A 13934-nucleotide genomic window follows, 5' to 3' on the forward strand; every position below is an offset into this window, starting at 1 on the left:
CACTGGGGCAGGGGTAGGGCCTAAGATCCCGACATCCTCCTGCCACAGCCGGGGATAGGAGCATGTCACACACAGCACCTTAGTTTTGGCAAGGCCTACAGTTCCTCATGAGATGAGGCTGCGCTCAGCTGGCGTGAAGCCTCAACGCAAGTCACTGCCTTTGGCTGATGGCCAGCGAGGGAATTCCCATCTCACGATGGTTGCCCGTGCCGCGGAAAGAAGTTGCAAGCTGTTTTACCTCTCTTGCCCTGGGAAAGTGGTGGCAAAGTGTCCCCTTCCTTAAGTTTCCTCTCAGCTGGGAAGCTTCCTGAGGACTTGCGGCGTGGCAAGGATGGTGGTTTGGGCACCAACTCCATTTGAAACCTTTAAGAGAGGAGAAGACAGTCATTGCTGTGACGCAGTGCACCACCAGCCTGAGTTGCTCTCTGGTTGTGTGCTCACAGGCACATTTTCATGCTGCATGAAGGCCACACCTTTCTAAAGTCTTTAGCAGGGTCAGTTGGGATAGGACAAGGGGAAACAGTCTCAAACAGAAGGAGGGAAGATTTAGATTGGAAATAAGGAAGTTTCTGGCAGAAGGCTGGTGAGGCACTGGAACATCTTGTCCAGAGACGTGCTGGGTGCCCGGACAGGCGATCAAGGTCGGGCTGGAGCACGCTCAGAGCTACCTCATCTGGGGGTAGGTAGGTGTCCCTGTTCCCTGCAGGGGAGTGGGACTAGGTGCTCTTTCAGGGTTCCTTTTGGCTCAAATGATTCTATGATTCTACAAGATATCCTCATGGGCAGGACACCCGTGGACACAAGGAACAAGCACTGCGGAATGAGAGCTGAGATGCTGCATCGAGCAGCAGCTACAGCTCCCAACATACTCACTCTGGAAAGACAACGAGGCAGCCAGAGGGTGACAGGGAGGCCACTGGTGCCACCCGGGACATCACCATCTTCATCAGCCAGGGGGCCTGCAGGGGAGGAACAGAGAGGATGTGAGACATCCTTGTCACAGCTGAGGCACTGGGGACATGAGGAGCCTAAGCCAGGGAGAGCTGACAGCACCACAGCACTTGCACAGCCCATGCAGATGGCCAGGTCTTGGTGGGCCGTGTGTGGGCACAGCAAGGCTCACGGGACTGTCCGGTCCACAAACAAACCTACAGCTCACCTTGAGAACAGCTTTTCTGAGGTTCTCTTTCCCTGACAGCTTCTGGAGGAAGTCATAGTAGAACTTCATTTGGAAGGTCATTCCATCAATGAAGATCACTCCAATGTCCTTCAGGACAATGGCAACTTTCTCCCCAATTTTCAGGCAGCTGGATATCAGGAACACAGTGTTCTGGATGCTAGCCTGCACTATGTGCCAGCTCAGAGAGGCATCTGCGGCCACCTGGCTGCGCTTCAGGGGCTCCAGCTTCCTGTAGGCTGAAAAACGCCAGGGACGGAGTTGATACGGTTGCTGTTCCACAGCTTCTTCCCTAGAACTGCTTCTGGTGGGCATCAACCAGAACGGCCCTATACTTGGACACGCTCCTCAGAGGGAGAGGTGGAGGATGGAGGCGGTGGCCCTGTTTGCCCCCTCCATGAAGCCAGCAAAGGTTTAATCCCCCCTCCTACCTGGCAGGGACTCCCCGTGGGACTGGAGGCCGTGCATGGCTACGAGGTTTGTAGCCAGCTGAAACACGGGCCACTGCAGAGTCACGTTTGCAGTCGTGATTTCTCTGGAGATGATGTCAAAGGAGCCGAAGGTGGGAATCCAGACTCCCTGCAAGTGAAAGAAAAACAAGGTGTGGAAGGGTTATGGGCTTGCTGGAGAAAGGGCTGGCGTTGACTTGCATCGGCCCTGAGATACTACACCACCAGCACAAGTGATACTGCATTGACAGGAAGCCCGTGGGATGCCCAGAAGTGAAATGCGGGGTGAGTTCCCTGCTTTCTGTGCAGGGCAAGACTCAGAGGATCTCTAGGCTGAGCTGGACAGGGAGAGGAGGAACCTGACAGCCAACACACCTTGTGCATCAGGAGCTGCTCTTGTACATAGGCGGCCACCGCATTCCAGACGGCAACTCGCTCTGGAGGGCAAAGGAAAATCAGGTCACACTCTGCATCTGCTGCTTCCCAGCACCCCTACTGCTGCCAGGCAGGAGTGAGGTGGCAGATGGAAAGTGTTATCTCCGTCCCAAGACTGGATTCTGCACCGCTTCCATGGGGGCTGTGGGCCCACGTACCTTCAGTGTCAATGTGTATCGGTCCAGAGGTACGCCTCACTGTGGGGCCGTCCCCACAGAAGTTCATCCTGTTCCGCCTTATACCAGCGGGTTGCTCCTTGTTGGCAGCAGCCATGCCGGAGCTCATCCTTCAGATGCGTCTGCTCTCTACCAGATGCTCCTTCAGGATGCAGGACCCAGTGCCGCGCTCCACCTTCACAACCCTCCTGGGTGGCCGTGTCACAAACGTTGCCACGGCGCCGCTGTGACATCATGGCCAGTGCTGGACGCTGCCCATTATGACACTGGCACAGCAGCCTGCTGCCCGCCCCGGGTGGGGGTGCTGACCCCTCTCTGCTTTCTCCCTCTCCTGTCTTTCCTCTCAGTGTAACGTTACCCATTTTCCTTTTGTAGCCGTTGCCCAAACTGATCTCCAAGGAGGCGATGTGGAAACAAGTCTTGTTCCAAAGCACTCTACCCGTCATGCTGACGACTTGATGTCAGAAAGTGCCTTCATTGTGCCTGGAAGTTGTCAGTTCCTCGTTAGGATGCTCAATAAATTACCCGGCATGGATCTTCTGTGTCACTGTTGTGAGTCCATTGCTGCTGCGACCCTACCGGGCAGGGAGTGCTTTGTCTGGGGGATCCCAGAGATTGGCTTTCCTTGAAGCCTTCCAAGGGGAAGGGGGTTGGGATCCTGTGGGGTCAAGACGGGATCTGCAGGCCCGAAGCCGGACAGCCTGAGGAGACCTGCCAGGCCAAAAGGCAGCCGGCTGGCTGGGCAGGCCCTTTTAGACCTGATCTTCCATGTCCTCTGCTTCAGAAGTTGGAGTGAGCCCCAGGCCAAAAGTGGCAGCCTGGATGGTATGTCTTGGGGCTCTGTAGACTGGCTGGACTCAGGCCTTGAGGAAGATGTCAAATCTTTGATGAAAGCTGGCCGTCTGGAAAGGGAAGCCCTACCAGGCCAAAACCCAGCCGGCAGACCCAGGGATCCCTGCCAGGACAGAACCAGCTGGCTGACCTGTGGGGGCCTTGCCAGGCCAGAAGCTGGCGGGCTGGTTACGGGGACCCTGCCAGGCCAAAAGCCATCTGGACCAGGGGCCCTGCCAGGCCAAAACTCAGCCGGGTCAAGGAGCCATACCAGGTCGAACGCCAGCCGGGTGGCTCGAGTGGGCCCAGCCAGGCCAAAAGCCAGCTGGCCAGGGAGGCCCTAAGGCAAAAGTCATCTGGTCAGATGGCTGTGGGGTGTCTGCCAGGCCAAAGGCCGGCAGGCCGTCTTCGGGATCCCTGCCAGGCCTGAAGCCTGCAGGCCTGGGAAGCCCTGCCAGGCCAAAAGCCCGCCGCCGGCCAGCAAACACTGGCAAGGTCAAAAGCTGGCTGGCCAGCTTGGGGATTCCTACCAGGCCAACATCCAGCCTGCCCGGGGCTCACTGCCAGGCAACAAAATGGCTGGCTGGCCTGCGGGGCCTGAGAGGCCAAAAGCCATCCAGGCAGTCTGGGGGGACCTTGCAAGCCTGAAGCTGGTAATCCAGTTAGGGGGGCCCTGCCAGGCTAAAAGCCAGCTGGCCGGGGAAGCCCTTCCAGGCCAAAAGCCTGCAGGCCAGGGTCCCTACCAGGCCAAAACCCATCCAGCCTGAGGCTCCCTGCCAGGCTAGAAGCTGTCTGTCCGGCCTGTGGGGCCTGTTTGGTGCCTTGGTACATTTTGCTCTTGGTATCCCACCTCATGACATCCTGTGGAGCACAGAGAAGAGGAGCTACACGGCCCAGAGCACCTTACGGCCTGAGAGGGAAATACATCACGGAAGGGACGCTCTCTCTCTCTCTGCTGGCATCTTCAAAGCCGTGCACCTTCCACTGCAGAGCAGGGTTCTTGGTCTCCGGAAACCTCTCTCTGTCTCTTATTTCACTCGATTTGCTTGCCTACAATCTCAATTACATTGTATTACATTGTGTTACCTTGCATTCCCATATCATAGTTAGTGAAATTAGTTTTTCTCCTTAGATCATTGCTGCTGCTCTGTTGGTTTTCCTTGAGCCCATCTCCCATCTCCCATCTCCCTACCCCTTTCCCTTTTCCCTTCCCATTTGTTGGGGGCTGGCGGGCACACAGACCTACTGACTTCCCCACCCCAATCCCCCCCCCGCAGACAGACTGACACAGATAACTCCATGATAGAGACGTCTGTGTTTCTGAGATTACCCCCGTTATGGTTCATACTGTGGGGTATCCTACACGCTGCCCTGTGAAAAGTTCAGCAGACTTGAACTTGCCAAACCAGCATTTACATCTCTCAGCATTTGAATTGCTTTGGAAATGCTCAAGTGGAAAGTTCTCAAGACGCTGAATCATCTTTGAGATGATGGCAAGTCCACATGGTGCCCAGTGGGACCAGATGTGCTTCTGGTACATGAACTGCAGTGTAACATGGTGTGGCTGTTCATAAACGCCACAACCTGCACCGAAGAATTCCATTCTGGATCCTGGCTGCAGAAAGCAGCTGACACAGATACCGCTATTTGTTTTACTTGTTTGTTTATTACTACTGGTTGTTGTCAAACGTATGCTGGTTTCTTCTCACTTCCTACCTTTTTTTCGTGCTGTAATATTTGTGTCACCACTCCTGCAGAATCATTGGCTGGTGTCTGTGACAAGTTGGTGTTGTGTGCCGTTGTAACTCAGACATTTGTACTTTGTGTGATCCCGTGTTTTATTGGACTTACACAACACGTTGTATCCTCCATGTACTTTGTAACCCCTCCAACTGGGGACGGACAAGGCCAACAGATCAGGGCAACATTTGTAACCAAGCCCAACTCCTTTGCAGTGATGGGGCTGTTCTGGGGCTGCTCTAGGATGGCTCTGGGGCTACTAAGGGGCAGCTATGGGACACACACACACACCTCGGTGGGGCTGATGTTCCCCCACATGGAGCTGGTGGTGAATCTGCTCTGATCGTGGCACCTTCCAGCCCCAACCTCTGGTCAGTTCCCTTTGGATCTCACAACTCTCCTGCTTTCAGCCAGTAAGAATTGTTGAGCAGCAGCAGCTGCATTTGTGGGGCAGGGCTTAGTGTGGGTAGTGCTGTGGGGTTGGTGTGGGAGCCACGGGAGATGGAGGGTGTCCAAGAGTGTGGATTGGTCGCCCAGGCTATCCCACAATGCTGTGAATCTTGACCCATGGTGAGTGAACCGCAGCGTAATTGGCTGTGGGGCACTATGGGTTGCTACAGGGCAGTATGTTTCCATATGCACTTCTATGGGTCCCTGCTGGTCCCTGTGTGACAATGTGACATTATTGCTCCTGTATGGGTCTCTATTTGTTCCTTTTGGCTCCCCATGGTTCTTATGTGGCTCTGTAGGGCTCTATGACTCTCCATGATGTTTTTGTGATTCTCTATGGGTTTTGTGGGTTCCTGCCCCTGACAGACTGTGGGAATGGATCACCCCTGTGGCCCCACCATGGGAATTTGTCACTTGCCAAGGACAAAGAGGGGACAAAAAGGCAGAGGTGGGGCCAGGTGATAAGGAGGGCAGAAACAGCCCCATCCCTGTCCCCTTGTCTGCAGCGGAAAGTGGTGGCCATGGTGTGTAGAGCCCTATAGGGACCCAAAGAGCCCATAGCGTATAGGCAAAGTAGAAGCTTATGGTGCAGAGCTTACGAAGCAAAGCTGTGGGGGTTATGGGACAGAGTTTATCGGGCAGAGGTGGTTCTATCGGACACAGTGGGAACTGAGGGGAAAACTGGGAAATATAGGGCAGAGTCAATGTGGCATCTGTACGTAGGTTTCTCCAAAAGTAATGCCTCCTGGGTATTTCCATGGAAATGACAGCAGATGCAGTGAGCGCAATAAGGCTATTTAATAGAGCAACACAGTCACCGCCATCAGCCAGCGTGCACAGATGTGCTGATCTGGACGCTCTTCATTTTGCGGTGTGGCAGCTCTGCACGGCTCTCTGGAACATGGCATGTCTGCCACGTCACTGTCCCACTGCTGAAATGCACCACCCACCCCTCACCGTGCTCACATCCTTTGCTTGGTCTCCATCGACATCCAGCAAGCATCAATGGATGTCAGTGGGTGCCATTGTTTCCTCACGGAGGAATTCAGCTCCCCCCCTTGTCTCCATCTGCACTTCTGTGTCAGACCCCATTCTGTCAGACTGCCCCTCTGCTGCCAGCCACACGGCAACAACACAAAATGGAGCACTGCTGGGGAGCTTCAGCCTCTACTGCCACAGTTCCAGAGACCCAGAGGGAGGCCACGATGCCAGCCAAGAGCAGCAGAGGCCTCAAGGCCAGAATTTAGGCCCTAGGGCTCAGAGGCTTAGCGGCCAAGCCTTTAGGCATAGATTTCTAAAGAGCTAGGGGCTGGCCAAGATGCCTAGAGACCTAGAGTGCAGAAGGCCCTAAAGGAGATACGGAGGCCTAAAATTGGAGAGTCCAAAAAGGAGGCTTAGACGCACCTGGAGGCACAGTTGCCTGCAAGCTGCCCTAGAGGCATAGAGGGAGGCCTAAAAGCTTAGAGGTTTCCCAGGAGGCTTAGAGGCCTTAAGGTAAAACAGCCTAGAGGGAGGCCAAGAGCCTGGCCAAGAGGCCTTGCAGCTTAGCAGTCTTGAGGCTAAACTGAGGCATGGAGGCCAAGAAAAAGATCTCCTTCTATGATCGAGGGACCCATCTGGTGGACGAGGGAAAGGCTGTTGATGTGGTCTACCCAGACTTCAGCAAAGCCTTTGACACTGTCTCCCACAGCATTCTCCTCCAGAAGCTGGCAGCCCGTGCCTTGGACAGGTACACCCTTGGCTAGGTTAGGAGCTGGTATGGCCGGGCCCAGGGAGCGGTGGTGACTGGAGTTAAATCCAGCTGGTGACTGGTCACGAGTGGTGCTCCCCAGGGGTCAGTGCAGTGATTGTCCCCCTGTACTCAGCTCAGGTGAGGCCGTACCTCGAGTACTGTGTTCAGTTTTGGATCCTGCACTGCATGAAAGACATGGAGGGCCTGGGGTGTGTTCAAAGAGGGCGACAAAGCTGGTGAAGGGTCTGGAGCACAGGCCTTATGAGGAGCATCATCAGTTGTTCTGGTGCCCTCTCGCAATTCTTTTCCCCTCCACCAGCACAAGAGCTGCCGTAAAAAGAAGCAATGACACTTCCACAGACATTTTGGGGATTTATAAGGGATAGGCCCTTGATAAAGCTTTATTGGCTGTTTTTCCCCTCTACGTTTCACTCTAGATCTTCTTGTTTGGCCTGGAGAACAGAAGGCTACAGGGTGACCTCATTGCGGCCTTCCAGTACATAAGGGGAGTTTACATACAGGAGGGGAGCCAACACTTTACAAGGGTAGATAATGGCAGGACAAGGGGAAGTGGTTTTGGGTTGAGGGAGGGGAGGTTAAGAGTGGATATCAGGGAGAAATTATTTCCAGAGAGAGTGGTGGGATACTGGAACCAGATGCCCAGAGAGGTTGTAGATGTCCCATCCCTGGAGATGCTCAAGGCCAGGTTGGATGGGGCCCTGGGCAGCCTGGTCTCGTTTTAGATATGATGCAGGTGGTATTCATGCATCTGTTTTGCAGTCTCAAATGGTGCTCTGTTTGTCCTGGGCACCCCACGCCTGCATCAGCGTGGCTAGGTTGTGCTATTCCTGAGAGGTGGGCGTTTGGTGTTCCGAGACCATGTTAACTTAATTTATGGGTGGCAGCCATCCAGATCTGTCAATGGAGGACCCCTCAGACCGGCTGGAGTCATCATGAGATGTAGATGCTGCCGGCTCCTCACGTTCATCCTGTGCTCGCCTCATCCTCTCCTTGTTAAGTCTGAAAGAATCCTGAGCCAGAAATGGCCGCCTGGATGGTCTGCCTTTGATCTCTTCCTCTTGTTCATCCTTTGCTCGTCTCATCCTCTCCTTGTTAAGTTTGAATGAATCCTGAGACAGAAGTGGCAGCCTGGATGGTCTGTCTGTGGTCTCCTCCTCACGTTCCTCCTGTGCTCGCCTCATCCTCTCCTTGTGAAGTTTGAATGAATCCTTAGCGACAAATGCCAGCCTGGATGGTCTGCCTTTGGTCTGCGTGGACTGGCTGGACTCAGCCCTTGAGGAAGATGCGGAATCTTCGGTGGAAGATGGTGACTTCCTCAAGATGCCCCGAGGGTGTGAGGTCTTGGTTTTCACTTTCAGCCCTGCACCCTCATGGTGGTCATTTTCAGCTTCAGAACGGAACCTGACACGCTGAATGCTTCGTGCTTGGCCAAGTTCATCTTGGTTTCGGGCTCCTGCCTGGCCCCGCAGCTCACAGCTCACAGGCTGCTCTGGGGTTTTAGGCACTGCTTGGATCTCTGGCAGCAGTCTGAAAGGACAGAGCAAGAGGAGTCTGCCTTAGTGGGTGATGACTTCAGGGCCACATCCTGCAAGCCTGAGCCGGGACCCTTGGCTGCAATGCAGCCTTCCCACAGACAGCTCACCGGCTGGCCCATGGCTCTCCTGAGATCTGGAGGGGGCCAGCCCTGTGAGCTCGGGTCTTCCCGGCTTCCCCATGCCAGCACTCTGGGTGCTGTCTTCAGCATTGTTGGGCAGCCACAAACAGTGACCATTTGGGGTTAGGGAACGGGCTCTCGTTGGCTCAGTAAATCACCCCCATGCACATCCCAACCCAGAGCATCTGGCCTCACCTGGACTTAGAGCTCTCCTTCTGCAGGAGGTACCTTATCCGCCTTAAGTGCTCTCCATCTACACTTGTAGTGCTCAAGCACCTGACGAAGCTTGGCCGTCTAGCAGATCTCACTGGAATTAGGAAGACAGAGGAGATTCATTGTAAACCCTTTGGTTCACTCACAAGGGGTGCTCCGGCCTGTTGCCAAAACATCCAAGAGGGCTGCTCTGCTCCCCCCACTGCTGCCATCTGCACTGCCCTCAGAGCCTCCCTGAAACCATCTCTGGCCCCACTCCTCCTCTCCGCAATTCAGCTCTGTTCTGGGACTGCGTTAGCAATGTTGTCTTTGGGAAAGCAGAGCTGGGTGGTGATAATGAGCTGACAGGGTGTCTTTTGGGGACCGTGTCCTTCCACTGGGGCAGGGGTAGGGCCTAAGATCCCGACATCCTCCTGCCACAGCCGGGGATAGGAGCATGTCACACACAGCACCTTAGTTTTGGCAAGGCCTACAGTTCCTCATGAGATGAGGCTGCGCTCAGCTGGCGTGAAGCCTCAACGCAAGTCACTGCCTTTGGCTGATGGCCAGCGAGGGAATTCCCATCTCACGATGGTTGCCCGTGCCGCGGAAAGAAGTTGCAAGCTGTTTTACCTCTCTTGCCCTGGGAAAGTGGTGGCAAAGTGTCCCCTTCCTTAAGTTTCCTCTCAGCTGGGAAGCTTCCTGAGGACTTGCGGCGTGGCAAGGATGGTGGTTTGGGCACCAACTCCATTTGAAACCTTTAAGAGAGGAGAAGACAGTCATTGCTGTGACGCAGTGCACCACCAGCCTGAGTTGCTCTCTGGTTGTGTGCTCACAGGCACATTTTCATGCTGCATGAAGGCCACACCTTTCTAAAGTCTTTAGCAGGGTCAGTTGGGATAGGACAAGGGGAAACAGTCTCAAACAGAAGGAGGGAAGATTTAGATTGGAAATAAGGAAGTTTCTGGCAGAAGGCTGGTGAGGCACTGGAACATCTTGTCCAGAGACGTGCTGGGTGCCCGGACAGGCGATCAAGGTCGGGCTGGAGCACGCTCAGAGCTACCTCATCTGGGGGTAGGTAGGTGTCCCTGTTCCCTGCAGGGGAGTGGGACTAGGTGCTCTTTCAGGGTTCCTTTTGGCTCAAATGATTCTATGATTCTACAAGATATCCTCATGGGCAGGACACCCGTGGACACAAGGAACAAGCACTGCGGAATGAGAGCTGAGATGCTGCATCGAGCAGCAGCTACAGCTCCCAACATACTCACTCTGGAAAGACAACGAGGCAGCCAGAGGGTGACAGGGAGGCCACTGGTGCCACCCGGGACATCACCATCTTCATCAGCCAGGGGGCCTGCAGGGGAGGAACAGAGAGGATGTGAGACATCCTTGTCACAGCTGAGGCACTGGGGACATGAGGAGCCTAAGCCAGGGAGAGCTGACAGCACCACAGCACTTGCACAGCCCATGCAGATGGCCAGGTCTTGGTGGGCCGTGTGTGGGCACAGCAAGGCTCACGGGACTGTCCGGTCCACAAACAAACCTACAGCTCACCTTGAGAACAGCTTTTCTGAGGTTCTCTTTCCCTGACAGCTTCTGGAGGAAGTCATAGTAGAACTTCATTTGGAAGGTCATTCCATCAATGAAGATCACTCCAATGTCCTTCAGGACAATGGCAACTTTCTCCCCAATTTTCAGGCAGCTGGATATCAGGAACACAGTGTTCTGGATGCTAGCCTGCACTATGTGCCAGCTCAGAGAGGCATCTGCGGCCACCTGGCTGCGCTTCAGGGGCTCCAGCTTCCTGTAGGCTGAAAAACGCCAGGGACGGAGTTGATACGGTTGCTGTTCCACAGCTTCTTCCCTAGAACTGCTTCTGGTGGGCATCAACCAGAACGGCCCTATACTTGGACACGCTCCTCAGAGGGAGAGGTGGAGGATGGAGGCGGTGGCCCTGTTTGCCCCCTCCATGAAGCCAGCAAAGGTTTAATCCCCCCTCCTACCTGGCAGGGACTCCCCGTGGGACTGGAGGCCGTGCATGGCTACGAGGTTTGTAGCCAGCTGAAACATGGGCCACTGCAGAGTCACGTTTGCAGTCGTGATTTCTCTGGAGATGATGTCAAAGGAGCCGAAGGTGGGAATCCAGACTCCCTGCAAGTGAAAGAAAAACAAGGTGTGGAAGGGTTATGGGCTTGCTGGAGAAAGGGCTGGCGTTGACTTTCATCGGCCCTGAGATACTACACCACCAGCACAAGTGATACTGCATTGACAGGAAGCCCGTGGGATGCCCAGAAGTGAAATGCGGGGTGAGTTCCCTGCTTTCTGTGCAGGGCAAGACTCAGAGGATCTCTAGGCTGAGCTGGACAGGGAGAGGAGGAACCTGACAGCCAACACACCTTGTGCATCAGGAGCTGCTCTTGTACATAGGCGGCCACCGCATTCCAGACGGCAACTCGCTCTGGAGGGCAAAGGAAAATCAGGTCACACTCTGCATCTGCTGCTTCCCAGCACCCCTACTGCTGCCAGGCAGGAGTGAGGTGGCAGATGGAAAGTGTTATCTCCGTCCCAAGACTGGATTCTGCACCGCTTCCATGGGGGCTGTGGGCCCACGTACCTTCAGTGTCAATGTGTATCGGTCCAGAGGTACGCCTCACTGTGGGGCCGTCCCCACAGAAGTTCATCCTGTTCCGCCTTATACCAGCGGGTTGCTCCTTGTTGGCAGCAGCCATGCCGGAGCTCATCCTTCAGATGCGTCTGCTCTCTACCAGATGCTCCTTCAGGATGCAGGACCCAGTGCCGCGCTCCACCTTCACAACCCTCCTGGGTGGCCGTGTCACAAACGTTGCCACGGCGCCGCTGTGACATCATGGCCAGTGCTGGACGCTGCCCATTATGACGCTGGCACAGCAGCCTGCTGCCCGCCCCGGGTGGGGGTGCTGACCCCTCTCTGCTTTCTCCCTCTCCTGTCTTTCCTCTCAGTGTAACGTTACCCATTTTCCTTTTGTAGCCGTTGCCCAAACTGATCTCCAAGGAGGCGATGTGGAAACAAGTCTTGTTCCAAAGCACTCTACCCGTCATGCTGACGACTTGATGTCAGAAAGTGCCTTCATTGTGCCTGGAAGTTGTCAGTTCCTCGTTAGGATGCTCAATAAATTACCCGGCATGGATCTTCTGTGTCACTGTTGTGAGTCCATTGCTGCTGCGACCCTACCGGGCAGGGAGTGCTTTGTCTGGGGGATCCCAGAGATTGGCTTTCCTTGAAGCCTTCCAAGGGGAAGGGGGTTGGGATCCTGTGGGGTCAAGACGGGATCTGCAGGCCCGAAGCCGGACAGCCTGAGGAGACCTGCCAGGCCAAAAGGCAGCCGGCTGGCTGGGCAGGCCCTTTTAGACCTGATCTTCCATGTCCTCTGCTTCAGAAGTTGGAGTGAGCCCCAGGCCAAAAGTGGCAGCCTGGATGGTATGTCTTGGGGCTCTGTAGACTGGCTGGACTCAGGCCTTGAGGAAGATGTCAAATCTTTGATGAAAGCTGGCCGTCTGGAAAGGGAAGCCCTACCAGGCCAAAACCCAGCCGGCAGACCCAGGGATCCCTGCCAGGACAGAACCAGCTGGCTGACCTGTGGGGGCCTTGCCAGGCCAGAAGCTGGCGGGCTGGTTACGGGGACCCTGCCAGGCCAAAAGCCATCTGGACCAGGGGCCCTGCCAGGCCAAAACTCAGCCGGGTCAAGGAGCCATACCAGGTCGAACGCCAGCCGGGTGGCTCGAGTGGGCCCAGCCAGGCCAAAAGCCAGCTGGCCAGGGAGGCCCTAAGGCAAAAGTCATCTGGTCAGATGGCTGTGGGGTGTCTGCCAGGCCAAAGGCCGGCAGGCCGTCTTCGGGATCCCTGCCAGGCCTGAAGCCTGCAGGCCTGGGAAGCCCTGCCAGGCCAAAAGCCCGCCGCCGGCCAGCAAACACTGGCAAGGTCAAAAGCTGGCTGGCCAGCTTGGGGATTCCTACCAGGCCAACATCCAGCCTGCCCGGGGCTCACTGCCAGGCAACAAAATGGCTGGCTGGCCTGCGGGGCCTGAGAGGCCAAAAGCCATCCAGGCAGTCTGGGGGGACCTTGCAAGCCTGAAGCTGGTAATCCAGTTAGGGGGGCCCTGCCAGGCTAAAAGCCAGCTGGCCGGGGAAGCCCTTCCAGGCCAAAAGCCTGCAGGCCAGGGTCCCTACCAGGCCAAAACCCATCCAGCCTGAGGCTCCCTGCCAGGCTAGAAGCTGTCTGTCCGGCCTGTGGGGCCTGTTTGGTGCCTTGGTACATTTTGCTCTTGGTATCCCACCTCATGACATCCTGTGGAGCACAGAGAAGAGGAGCTACACGGCCCAGAGCACCTTACGGCCTGAGAGGGAAATACATCACGGAAGGGACGCTCTCTCTCTCTCTGCTGGCATCTTCAAAGCCGTGCACCTTCCACTGCAGAGCAGGGTTCTTGGTCTCCGGAAACCTCTCTCTGTCTCTTATTTCACTCGATTTGCTTGCCTACAATCTCAATTACATTGTATTACATTGTGTTACCTTGCATTCCCATATCATAGTTAGTGAAATTAGTTTTTCTCCTTAGATCATTGCTGCTGCTCTGTTGGTTTTCCTTGAGCCCATCTCCCATCTCCCATCTCCCTACCCCTTTCCCTTTTCCCTTCCCATTTGTTGGGGGCTGGCGGGCACACAGACCTACTGACTTCCCCACCCCAATCCCCCCCCCGCAGACAGACTGACACAGATAACTCCATGATAGAGACGTCTGTGTTTCTGAGATTACCCCCGTTATGGTTCATACTGTGGGGTATCCTACACGCTGCCCTGTGAAAAGTTCAGCAGACCAACAGTACTTGAACTTGCCAAACCAGCATTTACATCTCTCAGCATTTGAATTGCTTTGGAAATGCTCAAGTGGAAAGTTCTCAAGACGCTGAATCATCTTTGAGATGATGGCAAGTCCACATGGTGCCCAGTGGGACCAGATGTGCTTCTGGTACATGAACTGCAGTGTAACATGGTGTGGCTGTTCATAAACGCCACAACCTGCACCGAAGAATTCCATTC

General features: G+C 55.2%; 3 protein-coding genes and 1 pseudogene across 3 annotated transcripts; 1 reads left to right on the top strand and 3 right to left on the bottom strand.

Moving 5' to 3' along the window:
- Positions 1-500: 500 nt before the first annotated feature.
- On the bottom strand, positions 501-3669 carry LOC146761271 (coiled-coil domain-containing protein 81-like). The gene is made up of 5 exons (XM_085541025.1): positions 2220-3669; positions 2002-2063; positions 1609-1756; positions 1160-1416; positions 501-959 (listed from the first exon to the last, which is right to left on the bottom strand). Exons 1-5 carry the CDS (start codon positions 2344-2346, stop codon positions 870-872), a joined length of 684 nt encoding a protein of 227 aa, XP_085397151.1. The 5' UTR covers positions 2347-3669; the 3' UTR covers positions 501-869.
- A 2651-nt stretch (positions 3670-6320) lies between these two features.
- On the bottom strand, positions 6321-9925 carry LOC146761272 (uncharacterized). Its single transcript, XM_085542354.1, has 4 exons — positions 9921-9925; positions 9491-9615; positions 8861-8972; positions 6321-8538 (listed from the first exon to the last, which is right to left on the bottom strand). The coding sequence occupies exons 1-4, from the start codon at positions 9923-9925 to the stop codon at positions 7878-7880; spliced, it is 903 nt and encodes a 300-aa protein (XP_085398480.1). The 3' UTR covers positions 6321-7877.
- On the bottom strand, positions 9753-10898 carry LOC146761273 (coiled-coil domain-containing protein 81-like). Its single transcript, XM_085541026.1, has 2 exons — positions 10412-10898; positions 9753-10211 (listed from the first exon to the last, which is right to left on the bottom strand). The coding sequence occupies exons 1-2, from the start codon at positions 10742-10744 to the stop codon at positions 10122-10124; spliced, it is 423 nt and encodes a 140-aa protein (XP_085397152.1). The 5' UTR covers positions 10745-10898; the 3' UTR covers positions 9753-10121.
- A 45-nt stretch (positions 10899-10943) lies between these two features.
- LOC146761274 (uncharacterized) lies at positions 10944-12024 on the top strand (annotated as a pseudogene).
- The last annotated feature ends 1910 nt before the right edge of the window (positions 12025-13934 follow it).

The sequence above is a fragment of the Coturnix japonica genome, chromosome 3, assembly GCF_054131305.1.
Source record: "Coturnix japonica strain WE chromosome 3, WE-NBRP24, whole genome shotgun sequence".
Lineage (NCBI taxonomy): Eukaryota > Metazoa > Chordata > Aves > Galliformes > Phasianidae > Coturnix > Coturnix japonica.

Coding starts and splice junctions, on each gene's coding strand:
- LOC146761271 (XM_085541025.1), bottom strand. CDS start 2,346: ATGAGCTCCGGCATGGCTGCTGCCAACAAGGAGCAACCCGCTGGTATA. Junction 1,757..2,001: donor AGCAGCTCCTGATGCACAAG/GTGTGTTGGCTG, acceptor TTTCACTTGCAG/GGAGTCTGGATTCCCACCTT. Junction 1,417..1,608: donor CCACGGGGAGTCCCTGCCAG/GTAGGAGGGGGG, acceptor GGCGTTTTTCAG/CCTACAGGAAGCTGGAGCCC.
- LOC146761273 (XM_085541026.1), bottom strand. CDS start 10,744: ATGCCCACCAGAAGCAGTTCTAGGGAAGAAGCTGTGGAACAGCAACCG. Junction 10,212..10,411: donor TCAGAAAAGCTGTTCTCAAG/GTGAGCTGTAGG, acceptor CCTCCCCTGCAG/GCCCCCTGGCTGATGAAGAT.
- LOC146761272 (XM_085542354.1), bottom strand. Junction 8,973..9,490: donor ACTTTCCCAGGGCAAGAGAG/GTAAAACAGCTT, acceptor TCCTAATTCCAG/TGAGATCTGCTAGACGGCCA. Junction 8,539..8,860: donor AAGGAGAGCTCTAAGTCCAG/GTGAGGCCAGAT, acceptor CTGTCCTTTCAG/ACTGCTGCCAGAGATCCAAG.